We start from the raw sequence: 19,290 nt of genomic DNA on the forward strand, positions 1-19,290 counted from the left end.
CCGGTAATTCAATAGATTTCCAAACGTCCGAATATTTTCCGTGCTTCTAGAGGTGTTCTTTGCCAAGCTGCGCGCACCTCCCACCCTATCGACATTTTGCTTAACGTAAGCGAATTGTTCACCGGGGGAAAAACCTTGAGGGAAGAAACTTAATCTACCGAATATCACCCGTTCGACGGAAACGTATTCAACAGGCCACGCGACCACTTTTAAAAACGAAAGGGAGCAAAGGTGGAAATATAAAACGAGCCCTGAAACACCGTCGAAAGCGTTACAACGGTTATAAATGGCTGGGAGGAAAAATTCATGGTTGCAACGACAGAGAGCAGTTGCGTATGACGCGGGTACAGTTGTACAGTCACCGTGAACACCGACTGCCCGCAAGTTCGCTTTGTCGATTCGTGCCGCACCTTTCTTTCGCTCGATACCGCGTTTAAAAACTAGTTAGCAGCCAGTTTCGTAGAGATCATGAGCGGAAAAACAATCGAACCGTTTTGGTATCGCGTTTATCGATAAAAGTTCGACGATCAGTCCCGGATATTTTGCAGCCAGATTTATTCAGCCTACGTAGTTCAATTGTGTCGCGCGCCAGACGCAAAATTCAATAAAAATTTTCCAACCGTTCCCCTCGAAATACCGTGAAAATGTTTCCGACCGTGGCTAAAAAATTTCTCTCGATTACCGTGACAGGTATCGAATCGCGGTGAAATAATCGAAAAAAAGAGGGAGCATGTTATATTTAATCGATAGGTAAGGAAAGCAACGAGAAGGAGAAAAATATCGTTCCTAAAATTAGGCGGCGATGCGGCGATGCGGCGATACGGCGATGTTCGTAATTTCTGAAATATCGCGAGCATTACGCGCCGTTCCCGATAACTTCCTCCCGGATAATACCGTTAGTAATGCACTAATACACCCGTGACCGTATTTACGTATTCTTCGCCGATAGACCAAGGCGTCCCTCGCGCCTAAGCTGCGATAGATAAACCGGAAGCCGATACTTTATTCGTTAATCACTCTTGAAGCGTTCCATCGCGCCTGCACGGCAGAGGGAAGATTCAACCGACTGGAAAGCAAATGCTGAAAGACTCTCGGGACGACTTCTTGGAAGAAGAGAAGAAAGAAAAAAGAACCGGGGAAAGGGGGATAAATCGGATTGTCGAATAAATTGCTTTTGGTAATTGTCATAGGGGGGGTCAGGCGGATTTAAATCTACGTGCCGAGGTGCGCCGAGGTGGAAGGTATGCGATCGAGCACGTCGTGGCCCAATAGCGTTGGAGAATATCCCGCAAATGGTGCATCCGGATCGTGGCGAGGAAGAGATAGCTGCTCGCCAAGTTATACCTAGCTACACCTATGCATAGCAACTGCTATACAGAGCCTCGAGTTAGGTATAGATGCCTCTACACGTCGTGCTTGAATATTCTCGTTGAAACACACGCATATACACGCGTGTACAGGCACGCACGGTCGGGTAAACAAATGGTGGTCGGATCGTGGCGACGCGACGACACGGTACAGGGGCGCGCGCAACTGATGGGAACGTCGCGCTGTACATGTATGTACGTAGATAGCTACTCGACGAAATAAGGAACAAGACGAGACGTTAGCGGTTCCAAGGATCCGGTGAACTCGTCGAACGTGACGAGACTGGCATCGCACCTTAGGATCCACTTCCGCGCGCAGTTTCCTAGCTTCTGTATTCTTGTCCGTGCGTCCACTCTCCTTGTTCTTCGGCCGAACGGATATTCCATATAACGTCAGGACGAGATGAAACGTGCCGACGAACTTCTCACGCGACAATTAACGAGCAAGAGCAAGAGGAGGTCCTTCTTTTCTCTGCAAGATTGCGCGGATACGCGGAGGAGGAGGAGGAACGAAACGAAAGTGAAACGGTTCGAGAGGCAACTAAAGCTCGAGAGAAACGAGTGCGTGATACATCGTGCGTGTAAATCGATAAATCTGACGGATGCCCTGTGAGGGGTTGGTCGAGGGGCGAAAAAGGCAACGAACGTGCGAGAAGGCAAGCCAAGTTCATTAAACGAGCTTAACCTATATCGGCCGCGGTGAGGCATTACTCTCGACTAACGGGCCGTGTTGCAAACCCTATTAGCAATATATTTTCTCGGTCCACCGGATATCTCTGCGCTAGCTATTGTGCCACCGTGTACACGGTGTCGTTGGAACCTGTCGCAAGGGAAGCTTCTTTCGCGATTGTCCCTGCCTTTTTCTACCCGGATCACGCTATCGCGGTGAAAGCGATGAAAGAAAGAATAATTGCACGGTTCAACGGCACGCGTTGGGATACATTTTATCCCAAAAGTACCCGGTTGGTTGGCTTTTAACAGCGGAGAAACCTGTAGAGATTGGCAAAGGTAACCCTAAACGGTATTAAACGGTGTATTTCGCCGAACGGTCGTCGGATTAGCAACGTAATTTCTCCTTCTTCTTATCTTTTCGGCAGGCAGGAGACGGCTTTTAAACGTAACGCAACCGGGTATAAAAGTTTACGATCGAAATTCGCCAGAGGGTCTCTCTGCGTGCCGGTACACGCGGAAGAACGTAAAAGGCGCGAGTCCGTGGCTCTATCCCCGGTTTACGACGCGACCAGCGCGAAACGGCCATGTCCCGTGAATCGCGTCTTCCGGCTCGAGTCGAGCAGAATTTGCGCCAACGGAAGGTACGTTATCTCCACTCACCCTTCCACCTACCAATCTTGGCGTTTATTTCCCTTTTTCCCCGAGCACTCCCCGTTCCTCCGACTTCGGAAACACGCGAAACCGTGTAAATCGTAGCCCCCTAGGGGTTTACTCCATTTCCCGTGGCTTTGAAAACCTTACCCGGTAAACTAGACACGATTCTCCAGTTCAATCGTGCCAAATGTTACGCACCAATTCTTACGATACGGAGTGAATCTTCCGGATCGTGGCGAACGCGTCGAATTTGCGCAGGTTGGTTGTCAGCGAGAGGGAACGCGTCGATACTGGAAAGCAGGAAATACGGTGGGAGGAACGAGGCTGGAAAACTGTTTACGCGAAATCGGGAGTAACGCGCGAATGTCCAAAGAGCAACAACTCGGCCAAGGAGGGGAATATTCGCTGGGAAAATTGAACGCTCGACTCGAGACAATAGGAATGGAATGCTGTTTTTCTAGGGAAACGCGACTCGGTTGTCGGAAGAACAATGGCCGGTGCAAGGAACGTTGCGTTTTAAGGAGAGGAGAGAAATGGGCCGAGACGGGGGATAAACGCGCTATTAAAGGTCGTGAATGCTGGCATTAGCGCTGCTAAACGTCGTCTTGGGCAATCTCGGTGTAATCTCGGACGAGGTTACAACGTCCGTCTGTTGGTGCACACACTTCCTTAAGGGATCGGCGAATCGTTCCCTTTGTTGCCCTTCTCCGGCTAGCTCGTATCGACGGCAAAGAGGCAATCATTTCGAAAGAACGAACACGGAGCAAGAGAAATGCTTGGAAACCGTCTCTCCTCGCGAGTCCTCGCTTCTTACGATTTTACGGCCGTGTCGTTGGATCGCGACGTGATTAAGAACCGCGGCACGATCGTCGATAGTTGAAACGACCACGTAACGAAAAGAATTCGAGATTGTTTGGCAAACGACAGGTTTGCGAGGAAACAAATAATTTCCATTGTCGAGTGTACAGTTGCCTATTTGTAAAGCAGAAGCGGGGAAGGGTTGGAACGTGCACACTCGAGTCGCGAGGCCAGTCCTATGCAAAACACTTTGCTCCATAATTCACGGAGCTTCTTCCTATATCGACAAACTGTATTTACAGGGTATTTTAACGACTAGGAAACTTCGCTCCTCCATCTTTTTCTCGTTTCTCTTCGAATCATTCCATTCCCCTTTGACGTTGTCGCGACAAGTTTGCGTTTATTCCAGCTGTGTCCGAGGAATATTAGGAAGGGTCGAGTGGAAGCTATTTTCCTAGCGGCCTTTTCTTTCCGTTTTCTCCGCGTATATCTGAACAACTATCCTCGCGATATCTCCACTCGTCTCGGTTCTCCTTTCTGTTTCCAGTACCGCCAGCCAAGCCGATCATCTACGACGCGAAGAGAAGAGACATGAGCAAACTCCTGGAGGCCTACCCCGAAGGAGCTGACCTGTTCCTCGTCTGCGAGGTTCACGGAGGTGAGTGTCAACCTTTGTTTTTCGAGATTAACGAGAGACCAGGGTGAACGTAGTTACCCTAGAAAATGCCGGTACCGTTTGCACACCCGCATCTACCGCCACCTTTCAGAGCCGGCACGTTGCCATTTGTTTCGCCAGAAAATAATCTGTCGCTGTGTTCCGTTCGCGCGGATTAATTGGCCAGAACTCCGCCGGCTAAACCCCGCCTCCAGCTTCCCTTTAGAAAACCGGGAATAATGGATCGCCGCTAGAAATTACTTCCAACCGATTAGGGGGATGAATTATTATAAGTGGCTGCGCATCGTGTATGAAAAGCTGGCGGGCGATATCCAAGCACGAAATTTCCTCGAAAAATACAACGTTCCCCCCATCGACGCTTCGATCCTTGAATTTCTCTTGCGACAAAAAGGCAAATGTAACGTCTACCGCGACGCGACGTTTAGCCAGGGGAGAGCTTTTCACGCGTAAATCGCGGCGTGGGATGCAGAAACGTCTTTCGAATCTTACGTACCCAACGAAAAATCCCATTTCCTCGAACCGAGTACGAGTATTCACTGGCGCTAGGCCAATTCCATTTACAGCCCGGCATTCGCTTATTCGAAGAAAGTACGATGCGAACTAGACGAGGAGGAAGAGGAAACGAAGAAGAGTCGAAACTCGGTTTTTCCAAGACTCCTCGCGTGCTAGGTGTCGCAATCCTCTGGATCTACGCCAATGTTAATCTTGAAAACTATCGCCCTCGGTACACGAGCCACGACTAGAGACGGAGAATTATCCGTTTCGACGCCGCGCTAATCATTAGCCAAGAAAAAATCTGTTCGTACAATTGCGAAACGTTCGCTGCAACTTTTCCGCCGATCAACTCAAAGTCCACTCGAGCCACGCTGTACATTGTTTAACGTCGATGCAACTTTCCACCCGAGCAACATTCCCGAACGTTTAACTTTCGTTATATTACGTCTGATATTACAGGGTATAATAGAACGTCGAATATTAACGAGTGAACCACATTCTACAGAATTTCAATTCAACCAGCAACTTTTTCCCCTCTTCTTCGCGTCCCACTCTCCTCTGATTAAAATTACGCCCTGATAATTTAACCGAATTAAACCCGGCAGTTCTATGGACGAGCGATTTGTCACTCGACGGGAAAACCAACTTCCAATCGCTCGTACGCGCGTGCAGGTAGCCCATCGCGTCGGAACGAAAGGTTCGCATTGTCGGCAAAACTCTCAAGTAGCCGAACAGCGGGCGAGTCAATAACGACTGCCGGAGACCTATGGAACTTTCGACAAATTTATATTTTCTTCTTGCTTTACGAGCACGCTGAAAGCCATACTTTGCATTTCCCAACAAACCCAAACTCTCGCTTGTTTACCTAGAAAACTGCTGATACTGGGAAAAGAAGTTGAAATCTGCTTTTCCTTGTTAACAGTGCCTCGGAGCTTCAACCAGTCTAATAAATTTCAACGATCCACCAACGCCGAGAATAATATTTACCGACACCTCCCGCAACGTCCTCGAAACAATCTTCTCCAAGTACCTACCGCACGAAAATTTCGGCGACTGTACGTTTACTTTGCTCGTTAGTTGGAACAGAACCAGGCTTTTTTTCCACCAAGAAACTTTTCCCGCGAATACTTTCCCAGTCTTGTCACCCTGTCCGCGGCGGTAAAACAAAAGGGGAGCAAAAACTCACTTCACGGCGGAGCGTTCTTTGATTTCAGTCAACATTGGACGCTGTCGAACGTTACGAAACGCAGTGAAAACCGAACTGAAACACGCTTGTGAAACAGGCTTGTCCAACGCGACGCAAAACGTGTCGTACTTTCACCCTCCATACGTAATATCAAACTACACCGTAGTCTCTGAAAACGTAGAGATGTGCCAGGTAGACCGTTTTATCGGGATATAGAATTCGACCAAGTGTGCCGGTTTAAGTGAGAGCGTGGCAAAATCGGAGGTTGAGCGTTGTCTATAGCTCGTTCACCTTCGAGAGCTATAGACACTTTGGGAATTAATCGACCGTCGTTAAGTCGAAGAATGGCTGTTTAGCGTGAATAAGGTGGTAACTGCGATCGGTGATGTGCAATCAAGGAGCTTAACGCAGCTAAGCGAGACGCCTATTGTATCACGCATTGTTCGCCACACAATGTGGCGTGTCTTCAAACCTTTCCACGCATCACCCTTCTCCACCTACAGCACATTGCCCGGGCATTGTTGAAACGTCACCGCGAAAGTAATTTTACACCGGTTCCGAGGTAAAGTGTTTGTTTTAACGTGACACACGGGGTAACGCTATTTCTTCCCCTTATCCGTCTACTTACACGTAGGACGTACTGTACACACGCCTAGACGCAACCACGGACCGTGCTGAATTTCTCTTTCATTGTTTCCCACGTGATCTTTACTATCGCAGCTCTTTCCGAGCTTCGCCGCAAATACGGCAACAAAACAAACGAAAAGAAACCGCGGAGAATTTACCCGACGAATCGGTATTTGATTTCGAAGCAAGTTCCGCCAAGGCAAATAGAGGGAAACTGCAAGGGGAATTTCGGGCGAACGTCAGCGGAAAATCAAAAGGCCTATTCAAAGGTGGAGAACGATTATTATTCGCGGCAAACGCTAATTGCTCCGCTTGAGACAAATCTTGAAAGTTCGGTAAAGCTTAGCAGTATTATTAGAAAGCTCTCGGTGCGGCACTCGCCAACGCCATTGTTCGTCAAAATTACTAAATTTCCAGGTTTACCTATCGCGGGGGAGTCGAAATTACAGAGAAATTGGCCGCTTCCCTTTAACGAGGTGAAACGTACAGTCGGTGGGAGCGATATAGACGCGTAATTCAACCGGCGAAACGGCCGTGTGAGGGAGATAAGGAGTTGGAGCCTCGTTCAGAGCTCGGAATTGCTCTTCCCGTTGCAGCGTGTTTAAAAATTAACAGCTGCAGGTTCATTTTCGCCGATACGACAATTGAGACATTGAAGATTCCAAGCAGAAATTAGAAATAGCAATTGAGAAATGGCGCACGGTCCTGAGTGCGGGTACGTCAATCGGTGCCGCTGGTTAACGCTTGAATTAACGACCTCGCTATATCGTTTCCGGCAAGTATACCCGGGAGCCAGACTCGAGAGCCACTAAAATTCCTTTCTTATTGTGCATGCTAGGGTGTCGCGTAACACTATTACAACCGAGCGGTATCCAGCCCGCGAACCACCGTGATATATCGTACCTGTTCCCTCCACGATACCAGGTGGAAGAGGAGAGAGCAATAAAGATCCTCCGGTTCTCCTCCGGCAATCCCTCGGTCCCTTACTTCCACATTTTCTACTTCCGCTCTCAGAGAAGCAATGAAATAATTCCCGGCGACGCGCACCGGAAAGTCGAGAGCGTGTGACACTCACCCTCGATCCCTCTTTCCACCCTTCTGCTTCCTCCCCCCTACGATCCCTCGTCCCTGTCACTTTACCGGCCCCTACCCGTCGCGTTCCTCCTCCTAGCGCATAATTCGCTTTCGAAATGAACCAGCACTTGACTCGCTCGCCTGTATACGCTTTCGCCGTGAAACTGTGTTACCCGCTATTAGGGTTCATCGGAATCGTAGCAACAATGTAATATCTTCGTTGGTACGGTACGGTATGGTAGAAGGTACCCGCGGTGTGCAGTGCCTCGGGAGGCTGTGGTGTATAATTACGAGCCTGAACGTTTGCCGATTTCTAAACGGCACGTTTGCGCGAATAATTAACCTGAGGGAATTAGGTAGCCACGCAGGCGGTACATCGGGACCAATAAATTGACGAGTAGACGTCGAGCGGTCTCCATTGAGATCGCTATTGTTGCGACCAAGTAGGAACCGTCGGGCGACGTGATTGACGAATAGCTCGCAGCCTCTGATACACATTCGTAGACACGAATGCGCCGTCTACCTAGATTAGTCCACCTGCTTCAATTGTCCTAGCCGACAATCAGCCTGTTTGCTACGGATAAGCGAGAGAGAACGCCTCGCGTCTCTCTGTTCGCAGGCGAAAGGATTCACTCGCAATGCCACCATTTCCCCAACCGTTCTTCCCGTTTTACGCGGCCAGAATTCACCGAAAGGTAAAGGGGAGTTACTCTCCGGTAAACAGTTAGAGACGCCTGGTTGATCAAGGGAGAAGGGAATTTGCAAATGCATAAGTTAGGCCCTTGATACGTTCTAAGATGACTGGTCTGTTCGATTTAGGTAAACCGAGACCCCGAGTCGCATGGTTTCTGGAGTCGCAAATAATCGATGCGCCGTCAGAGATTCGAGAGACCCAAGGGCCAGGAGGTGAAACCAACGTCGTAACCATAAGCAACGTGACGCTGCATGGTCTCACGAGGAGCCACTACCATGCCAAACTGTTCTGCAAGGCGAGCAATACTCATTTAGCACTGCCGTCCACCACTGCCGTCATCATCGAGCTTCACAGTAAGTGGATCCGTTGCTTACCAGTACCGCTAATTATACCTATCGTTGCACGACCAAGAAATTTAAATCGAGAGAGATAACGCGGACAATGCCGCATTGCAATTAACCGGCAGTAGAAAAGGCCGAAGATTTCAATAACGTCGCTTAATCTGTTTAAGAGAACAGTAGGTAATTTGTCCCTCCATCGAGCCGTGAAAGCCGACCCGGTTATGTTAATGAAACGATCAATAATTAACGGCCCTAATTACCCGTGAAGCAGGAAATCGCTTCGTTCGAAACTCGAATGTTTGACCCGCCGCCACAGAGGTTTCGTTGTACCCGTTCACCCGACACATACCCGTTCAAATGGAACGAACCTTTTTTTTTTTTTTTTTTTTTTTGCAACTTTCCTACACGTGATCGCGCATCGAATGAAAGCGACCAGAGTACTTCAGACGAGAGAGGAAGGGTATCGAGCGCTCGTACGGGCATTTTTTCGTATCGAGTCGGGGCGAAGAGGGTCGAATATTTAACCGGTCGCGCGTCCGGCCAAGAATTTTTTCGCCCCCCGGAAGCCGCTCGCACCCGTGCCCGCGACCCGTCGAAATGGACAAACTTCCAAAGTTGAAAAAAAGAACGGCAATATTAGATCTCGACGAGATGAAATTGAAACATTTTTTCAAACGATCGCTACGTAAACAGAGACACGTCCGTGAGCGAGGAGGAAGAGTGGGAATCACGGCCGAAAGGCAATCAGGGGTTCGATGTCATTAATAACGTTACTTCTGGAATTGCCTGAAATTGTCCGAATCATGGCGAGCCGCGTACACCAATACGATGCGGTACACCCGCAGCGATGTTCAATTAAATTTTATGGAATACGAACATACATATGTATACGATACGTACACACGTATGCGTCGAAAGGGGGAACGACCGGCGAACGATTCGGCGAGCCGACACGAAACACCCATCTATCGCGATTCCCGGAACAATTGAACTGATCGAAAAGGAATGCGTGAAGCGTTAAAAGTTGAAAAATTCCCACCGGGTAAATGCATCTCGCGGTCTTAATTGCCGCCCGCCTGTAAACAGTTGGCTCCAGCAGGATTACCGTTTTCTCGGAGAAAATGGAATTAATTTTTGGCCAGACCGGTGGTTTAGCGATCGAGAAAGAGGAAAAAATACGGCCGGCGATGTATCACGGCACTGGAGCCCCGGGGCGAGGCCAGCGAATCGGTATCATCCTCGTTTTTCACCGGGCGGTATTAAACCCGCTTGGAAACGTTTCGCGCTATCGATACCGCGTCCAATCCCATCTTCGTTCCATCGGAGGAATCGATCTCTTCTTGAAAATTCAAAGTGATTCCCCGGCCGACCAGCTTTCTCCGACTCTTTTCGGATTCTTCGCGAGGATTAAGAGTTTCCGTAGTTCGTGATCCGATTAAAAATTCCCCGGACCGGCCGCAGCGGTGCTGGTAGCGATTGCAGACTTCAAGTCGACGCGGGAAATTAATATTAATAATTTCATAAGCACCGGCTCGTCGTCGGTTCGCTCGAGATTCATCGCGCGCGAAACTTTTCCACCGAACAAACAACTTTAAATTAAATTGCCCGCGACGGAAAATCTTGCCGGCCGACGGATACAGGAAGAAACCGAAGCGGGTAATTCTGAAGGAAGCTGTGCGGCGCTAATGTAAAAGAGCCGCTTGGGAAATACACGCTAACTGAAAACCGCCTTCAAACCGGTCAGAAAATATTCGCCAAAAAGGGGGAAACTTTCCACCAGCTACCTTCTCTCTCCTTCCTCCTGTAAATGTTTCACCGGTAACAGGAATCTTCCCGAGCAGATTTCCGGTTCGCAAAGTATTACATACTTGGCCAACTAAGATAAGTAAAGAGGAACCGGTGATATTATCATTTCCCAGCGAAACTCCCACGTTCAGCTGCGAAAGTCTCTCGCCGAGTATATAACGTTACACCTCTGTGACTCCTTTGAAGTGCGACACCAAATTCTCAGACAGCGAATAGTCACAAAGCAGCCGAGTCACCCGAAACTTTCTCACCCACTCGAAACGGTAGAGCACCGCGCGTCGTATACAAGTATGACGCGTCCATTCACCACGTGAAACGACGACAATCGCGGTTCGTTCGAGGTATCCGTCGAAATACTCAACGACTTGGAAAAAGGCGCGCCGCTGTATCAGAGCAACTTCACTACGTGCTCGGTACGGTACAAGGGAAGACAAACATCGCGCCGCTCGTACTCTTTAACCGTTCGTTCGTTCTTGAATCCCCGTTTGATAGGAGGAGCAGACGAGGCTGGCGTGCGACATCGCGTCGAGTAGTTAACCGCTGGAGAATTTCCTCCGCTGGTATTTTTCTTCCGCGATCTCTAACGACCACTCCAGGTTTATCCGGCGCGGCGCGGCGCGTTCCAACGAAACATCGAAACTCTGCCGATAACTCGGTTCCTCGATCCTTCGTTAATTGGGACCGGGTTAGATGAGGCGCGCAGCGAATAATCGAAGGGCACTCCGTTCAACTACTTGAAAGTCTAACGAGTTGGAGAGCCGACTGGACGGCAGACACGCGCGCGCACGAGAATCGATTGCACACCCTCGGTCGGGGATCGTTCATTTGCACCAACACCAAGGCAACTCGCCTAATAATTCCTCGCAAATATTTCGACAAATATTTCACCAGTCTTCCTCTTCCACTACGGACCGGTTAACTTTCTACCCTGATGCACGCGTGTGACTATCATCATCAGAAGGGGAAGAACAACAGGAACGAATTTAGGGAGCCAGCGCGGGCTTCGGGAACAGTTTAACGTGGACGTAGCTGGACAGAAACCGATTGTGAAATTCTCCAAGTCGATCCGGTAAGAATTGGTTGCCTTCCATTCGAACCGACCGACAGTTTTGTTATTCCGTCGCGTGAAACGTAGTCTGGGTTGAAAATAAAAGTCCCCCTCTTTCCATTAATCTCACAAGGACTAATTGGAGGCACGACCGTTCAAGTGTACGTTGAATAATTCGAGGATTCTTGATCGATACAGTTGAAATTCTAACGAAGCGAAGAGACAGAGCCGGGGTGCACGTCCCCCTTCGACCAAAAATGCACCCGGTTCGAGTGACTCTTTGCCATTTGCATCGAATACATCTGCATATTTCCGTATCGGACAGCCACATCTGGGCATATTTTTCCGTATAATTCGATAAGACTGTTACACGCCGTGAAAAAAGGTGGCGAGGGAACGAAGGAGTAATCTTAAATTAGGGGGACTTTTCATCGGCCCTAAGAAAATTACTCGACTCTGATAACAAGTCGAGGAATCTCGTTCTTCTGCTTTTACATTCAACGCGACCAACAAAGAAATCTCGTTCTCGGGAAAACTGCACCGATCAATTCACCGTTATCGATTTCCCCTTAATTAGTAAGAAAATTAACGAACCTCTTTTCCTCGTTAGCCTTTCATACCAGACGAACATTAACGGAAGAGGTAAGAGTCGTTCAAGAATCAGACGGCTAACCATTATCCGACTCGCAAGTAGTAGCCACCTAGCAATGATCGGACATTCTCTCCATCTTCCTTTCTTTACCTACGTTTCTTCCCTTATCGGTGGAGCGTTCGATCTCGTTCTCGGTGATAAAACCGAGAGAAACAAACAGCAACTAGGAAGAAAGAAAAAGAATAGGACGAGTCGCGGTGATCGGCCGACGGACGATCGAAAAGATCAAGACTGGCTCGTAAGCCAAGTTGGTTTAAAGGGGCAAGGGCAGAACGATTTCACGAATAGAATGAAACTGGAGATATTTGCGGATCCACGAAGTCGCAAACGGCGAGTAACGACTCTGAGAAGTACTTTCGGACCAGGGCAACCAAGAACGGAAGGCTTTCAACCACTCTCGAGACGAAGGAACTTCCTCGATGTAACTCTTAGCTGCTGATAACCGAACTCGCGGCGAGCTAATAACACTGCCCTGCTTTTCGACGGATCGTTGCGAAACGCGTATCCCCTTGACGAACCAAAATATACATAACTTGACCCAGTTTCGAGGCAAGTAGCAAGTACAGGGTATCAGAATCGCGGAATTTCCATCGATGGAAATTAAACAACCGCCGATATTAACTTTTAACATCCGTGCCAGAGATCCCGGTAAAGTTTGCCAGATTTGCATAAACTATCCGAGGAAGGTTTAGCAAAGCCACCAAACGTATCGGACCTTTCCCTCGCGATCGTGTTTCCCGAAGAAACCTTTATTGGATCGCGGCGCGAGGTTAGCGAGCAGGAGCCGCGGCTTTGCCAAATTATGCCAATAATATCACTTAGAATCGCAGCCAGTCTCGGTGAAATTTCACTTAAGTCGACAATTCGCAGGATCGGCGCATACGGCCCGTTCTCTAATGTTCCCTCGTTCCACAACTAACCAACTTAATCTACGAACCAGCCATTTAAACTCCTCTCCTCGATTCTTTTTCTGCCCTCTATACCGTCGCGAGCATTATTCCCCCGCCGGTGAGCACACCGTTTGCTAAACATATTAAAAACATAAATACCCCCGTATAAAACGTGGAAATAAAGTGTCGGAGACGCGTGCGCAAACTTCTCCTTCTTCTCTCCTCCCTTCCCTTTTTTGGCATACAAAGAGATTCGGATGAATTTAAAACGAGAATTACAGGAAACACGGTTGCGTAACGCCGCCGTAGAGAGGAAGAAAGGCGTAAAGATTATCTCGCGGCTGTGGCGCGGGATATTAAAACGAGAGCCAAATTCACGGTTCTTCGCAGTCTGCTCCGGTCGACGACATGAATTTTGATTTACAAATTAAATTTCAACTTCGCCGCAGAGTTTTACCGGCAGTAATTTTCCGGCTGTTTTTGTTTTCGCTCGAGCTCCCTACGAGTTCTAATTACACGGACGTTTTTTTCTTGTCGCGCGCACCCTTCTCCACCGCACACCGCGCCTCTCACCTATGCTCCATCTTCTCCAACCTGTTCCGCACACCTACTCTCCTCATCGATCTCTATTACCGCGGGGCTCATCCTCCGAAACTTTTCCCCAGATTCGAGAACACTTTTCGATCGATTTAACAGGGAAAAATCGTGTACGAGGGAAACTCGTTCGTGTCCTTTGTATAAAAATAGGCAAATGTTAAGTCTCTCTAGCCGCTCCGATCGTTATTACGATCTTCGTTTAATTTCCGTCGAGGTGTGCGAAAGTTTCTGTTTGGACAGCGAACGGGACCGGTGTTCCGAAACACACGAAACTGTCAGGATCAGTAAGTACATCAGAATTGTGTGGACAGGGAAGAACAAAAAAGTTGTTCGCGGTGTAGTCTGGCTCTGACACAATTTTCACCCGGCAGCTAGAGTGACGCCACGGTCCTCTGCATAAAACGCGTCGTTTCTCCTTCCAGTTTTCTCCGCGTCTCGGAAGCGCGTGGCAAATGGTAAATATAAATTTCCCCTTTCGTCCACTTTCGGATAATCACTTTTGTACGGAACGCCGGCAGCGCACCGTCCGTTCAACTATAAATTCGACGCAGGTTCGAAAAGAAATAGCGCTGGTAACAGGAAGAAAAAACTGCAAGGGAGCAGGTTAGAAGACGGAAGAAGCGAGGATGATTATTCAAGCGGTCCGAGGACCCAGAGAGTTCGGTCGCTGTGCAAATTTACGTCTCGGGGGAAGTTTCACCGAGGTCTTGCAAAGGAATCAGCGAGAAAAGTTGGAAATCTTTGGTCGCGGAGGCGCGATTGCGCGGTCGCCTTCCACTGTATTTATCTCCACCGGCTCTAAAGTCGAAGAAGTTGCGAAACGATCAAAATCTTTCTAACGGCAAAACGAACCGTGGCTTCGTAACGAGCCGACCCAGAAACTTTTCTCCGATGGCTCTTCCACCGCTGTATACACGAGCCCCGGAAACCAACGGTCCGCCACGATCGTTAATCGACCTGCTTGAAAGACTCGACCCGGCAAGTTGCCGAGGACGGAAACGCGTAGGCACGGAATGACGAACGCTTTAACAGCCGCGAACAATGACGGATAATTAAAGGCCGGTAACGAGGAATGGCTACGCTGTTCTCTCCGGTTGTCGTCCGCGCACAATTTTCGACACCGAGCGCCAACGTTTAATTAATACCCGGTTATTTTCCCGTTGGCCAGCCGCATGCCCGCAATCTCGTCTCATCTAATTAATAACGAGCCAAGACCTGCCCCTCGTTGAAAGCGCCCTGTCTACCCTCGATCCACCGTGAAATTCAACGTTAGACAACTAGTTATTTTTCATCGACGTGTTTTCCGCGCTGGCGAAAAATCGACCACCTAATCGAACAGAAATTCAACTGATACAGAGGGAAACGAAACAACGAGAAACAGCTAACAAGGACATATTAAGCTGAAAGCGTCACAGAGTCACGAGGGTGACACGATCAGAGAGATTCCGGACGATTAAGCGAGCTTGTGTTCGCCAAAGTTGCCCGTCCAATCTGAAAATCTCGCCTCCGGAACAGTTTCCCGATGGCCGGGTCGAAAAGTTTCGCGAGCACCGTCCTCTTTGCGCCGCCCCTACTCTACGTTTACGTATCGCTATCGCGTTCCGCTTCGTTTAATAAGCTTCCCCTTTCTTTCTTTCCTTCGTTTCTTACCGCTTCTGTTTTATTCCGAGGGATAACGGGAAATGCTTTCGACTCAATTATCGCGCCAGATAACGCTTATCGCGGAAAACCGTTCGCCGATGCGAAAGTGTTCGCGTTGCACGCTTACTTGAAAGAAAATTTACGGCGATAGCCAAACCCAACGGGAAAAACCCCGGCGACGAGAGGCCCACGAACGGCCTGGCTATAAAGTACGGCGTGCGAGGGACGGAAGGACAGTGTGTTTGGAAAAGTCAAGGGGCGTGAGTAGAGTAGAATTGTTCATCTATTTTGTTAATAAACATCTATCTATATTTCTAATTCCACAATATCGTAGAATATCGGTTAATCGACGTCTGCGAATGCTTGCAGTGAAACCGCTCAAAGTGGAAATTACGGGAAAGGACAAGATTCTCTCGGCGGGGAAGAAGTACGAGACTAGGTGTCAGAGCACGGGATCGAAGCCACCGGCTGTCTTAACCTGGTGGAAGGCTTCGAAGCAGCTCAAGAGGACCATCAAAAATGTGAGTATCGCATACCTTTCGTACCTACATGTTCCACGTTGTAAACGTACTTGATCGCCCCTTAACGAGGAGCGATACATCGAGAGAACGCGAAAGGTTTCGAAGAACTGAAACAACGACGCAACTTTCGACACTACTCGGAGAGAAAACGAGACGAACCGGAACGATTGATGCTCACCTTGTCAACGTTCTCTCGAATCCAATTCTCTCCAACCTGAGAGGAATAAAAATAACGACGTTTCGATAACGATACTCGAGAAGGGGAATAACCTTAGAACGAGAAGGCGTAAGAAAGTACTTTCGAAATAAATTCGCCTCTACGCGCTTCTCTTCGTTACCTCCTCCTCCTCCTCCCCTACTTTTCTTCTCTCCCACTCGAATCTTGCTGCCTCCTTCACTTCGTCCCGTTTCCCGATTTCCATTCACGGTCCAATTTATTCCGCCACTGCATCTCTGTAAATTCAGGTGGCTCTTATAGCGTTATTAGGAAGGTTGCCGTATTATCGCCGAAGGAGAAAAAAGAAGGCGAAACGATGCTTCGATTGCACAGTGGTGCCATTTCTCGAGAAGCTGGCCAAAACTGCTAATTTCGTACGATATTCGTCAAAATTGGCGTTCTTACGTTTTTCGAGTTGCAGAATTCGAAAATCTGGAGGATCTAATATCACTGGTATAGACGTTGTTTTCAAGTTAATTTTTGTGAAAACTCATTATTTTCCGATTCTTAATTACGACTGTGTTGTTTGAAATAAAGAATCGGATCGGAGACATCAGAATCGGATGTGCTAAGCAGAATTTAAATTCGGCCGATATCTAAGGAATATATATATATACATATATACTTGGAAAATTGAATTTTCACCAGATTTTGAAGAAACAGCACCACCGTGCGTCGTCCCTCTTTCAACTCTCTCGACGTTACGAAACGACGCCAATTCGCCACCCGTTTAACGACCATTCGCAAACAAACCGGTTTTTTCCCTATCTTTCAACAGCATGGTAATCCTCTACTTACTTATCGTTCGCGTGACCCCCGTGACCGGCTTAAGAATTTTTTATCACGGGGGGAAAGCTCTCGGAATTGAGGATCGAGGGTTGAATAAGCCTTATGGACCATTTCTTCTCCCCCGAAATAGAGACAGAGAAAGGAGAAAGTGGTTCAGCCCCAAGGATCAAACGCGTAACGAGTAGTACACGGAAAAGCTCGTTCGAGCTGTGTCCTGCCACTTCCGCCAAGATTATAGGCCACTCGTTTGCTGTTACATCGCTCTGCCCAAATGAATTTCGGCTGAAAAGCATAACGACGTTGCTCGGTCCCGATGACCGGAGGATAGTTAACCGAGGAGGAATTGACACCGTAAGCAGCGCGTTCAACACCTCCTGCGGCAATTTCACTGGATAATTCAATAACTCGAAACTGTACCCTCGTCGTGGGACTAGAAAATGATCCCGAAACTTGTTTGAAATTCTCGTATTCGTAAAGACGCGGTGACAAGATTGCGCGCGATAGCATGTGCACGGGACTACGATCGATTTTCATTAGGAAAATATCGGACAAGTTAGCGAGGAAACTGTGGCATTTTTCCCTGTAACTTTCCCGATTGCAACTTAGATCCAAACCGGGAAAGTTGCGAACGCCTGATAGAGTAAGGGAAACTAAACTCCGGAAGCTCGCATAATCCTTGTCAGCCGCGCACTTGTTCCCCTTGGAAAGTGGCGAACAGTTGGACGGAAAGTAATTGATGTTTTAGAGAATCGAACGTTCCTTGGTTTTTTCCAACGGATCAGCGCTCCGTCGCGTCGGTTCTCCGTAAAAAGGCCACCTCTCGCGTACGTGTATGCCTGTGTGCGTGTTCACGAAATAGGAAAAGGAAGGAACGGAAAAGGAGTGAAAAAAATACACAATGCAGCAGGCGTGGTGGCGTGCCAACGACACGGCTGCTCGTAACTTTCAACGCGTTCCGTTTCTTACGAATTAATCTTTGGAAATGCCCGGTTTTTTTCCATCGACCACCGTAACTCGGACCTCTACGAATGATCGCTTTCGAAATTAACCCGATATTATACGCGTCACATAGTTTTCCTACGGCAACGATGCACCTGGAAATTTAAAGACGGACATATACCTGTGCGTAGCGAGAGCTCGCCCCACATATCGATAAAACTGCCAACGCGTAAAAAGAAAAAACTATTGCGGTTTATTTCTACGTGTGTTACGAGCGGTGAAACGAGGACGTGCGTTACGGTAGGAAAAAAAATAATCGAGATTTCGTATTAGTCTAATTAACGATAGCCATGCTCCCGCCGAACATAAATCTTTCCCGAGCTCTCGAATCCTGACCCCTGCGTATTCGAAAGCGAGAAAGCCAAGCCGTCGGAAAATAGACGAAAAAAGCTTTTGTTGTTTATCACGAAAAAAGGAAACGTTTACCTCGGTGCGGTGCTGAAAAAATATGTACACACGTACACGCACGCATGTACAGTATGCCATGGCAAAGATACCCGCCGAAAATATTTCACGATATTTGCTTTTACGCCGACCATGTACAATAACCATGCGAATAATCGTAATCGGATGTAACCAGGACCGGTTAAAACAGAAACTTGATATATTATAATTAATCCATTTCATGTGACTACAGTTTCTGCTAATAATTTCGTACACTCGATAACGTAGCGACGATGATTGACTGTCGTTACGATTTATCCAAATTCCAATCGGATATCACTGTGGAACAACGTTATTAAAACGGCCCTTCCAATTTTCCAATCGACGTGGCCATACGTCGAACGAGTGAATTACAGACACGATAATACTAAAGTGACAGAGCTGTATAGCGTACGCAAAGTGAAAACCACGTAGTGAATTACAGACACGATAATACTAAAGTGACAGAGCTGTATAGCGTACGCAAAGTGAAAACCTTCTCACTCTGGCCGTTCGAATTGTGTCCACTAAAGAAGATGATCTTCGTAGACGAGTCCCTCTCTGTCTCGCGGAATATCGAAGAAACAGTCGAGAGGGATAGAACAAAGAGAGATGGGATCAACGGGGTAAAAAGTTCGCTATCTGTCAAAGGGATTCTTTGAAAAAGAAAGAGGATAGCGGCACGTATGTCCCGGTGCACAAAAGCACGGCTCTGTGAGCGTCTTTGACCGGCCACCTCTGGGAAACTTGGTCCCAAGAATATGTCCCGTAGCTATTTTTCGTAGATGGATAGGACGCGGTCCCGTCGGAGAAGCAGGGAAATCAATGACTAACGCGAACGCCGCGTTGCTAGAACTCGCTGGAACACGAAAAATTCTCATTTTCCGTTTCATCGATTCCCTTCGCCAACGTCCATACGTCGTTTCTCTTCCCGATCGTGCTCGCCTAATTTGCCACGACGCGACGTACAGAGGAACGCGCGCTTTATCTCGATGAATAAATACCTTTTTCGGAGATTGCTCGTCCGTAACGCGGAGTGACGAAAACGCCAACGACACCGCGACAAAACGTACGAGTCGACGGCAAATCGTTGACGGAATGTTTGCAGAAACGGTGAACTTTT

At 48.2% G+C, this 19,290-nt stretch overlaps 1 protein-coding gene across 1 annotated transcript in view; it reads left to right on the forward strand.

Annotated features, from left to right (window-relative positions):
• The window catches only part of LOC108571155 (synaptogenesis protein syg-2-like), a gene marked incomplete at its 3' end in the record, with an annotated part of 80,310 nt that overhangs the window by 30,933 nt on the left and 30,087 nt on the right, over positions 1-19,290 (forward strand). The window contains exons 4-6 of the mRNA XM_017933134.1: positions 4,039-4,149; positions 8,369-8,596; positions 15,588-15,739. Coding sequence (XP_017788623.1) covers positions 4,039-4,149; positions 8,369-8,596; positions 15,588-15,739 — 491 coding nt within the window. The remainder of the gene's footprint in view (positions 1-4,038; positions 4,150-8,368; positions 8,597-15,587; positions 15,740-19,290) is intronic.

Source organism: Habropoda laboriosa, unplaced genomic scaffold (assembly GCF_001263275.1).
Source record: "Habropoda laboriosa isolate 0110345459 unplaced genomic scaffold, ASM126327v1 scaffold119, whole genome shotgun sequence".
Lineage (NCBI taxonomy): Eukaryota > Metazoa > Arthropoda > Insecta > Hymenoptera > Apidae > Habropoda > Habropoda laboriosa.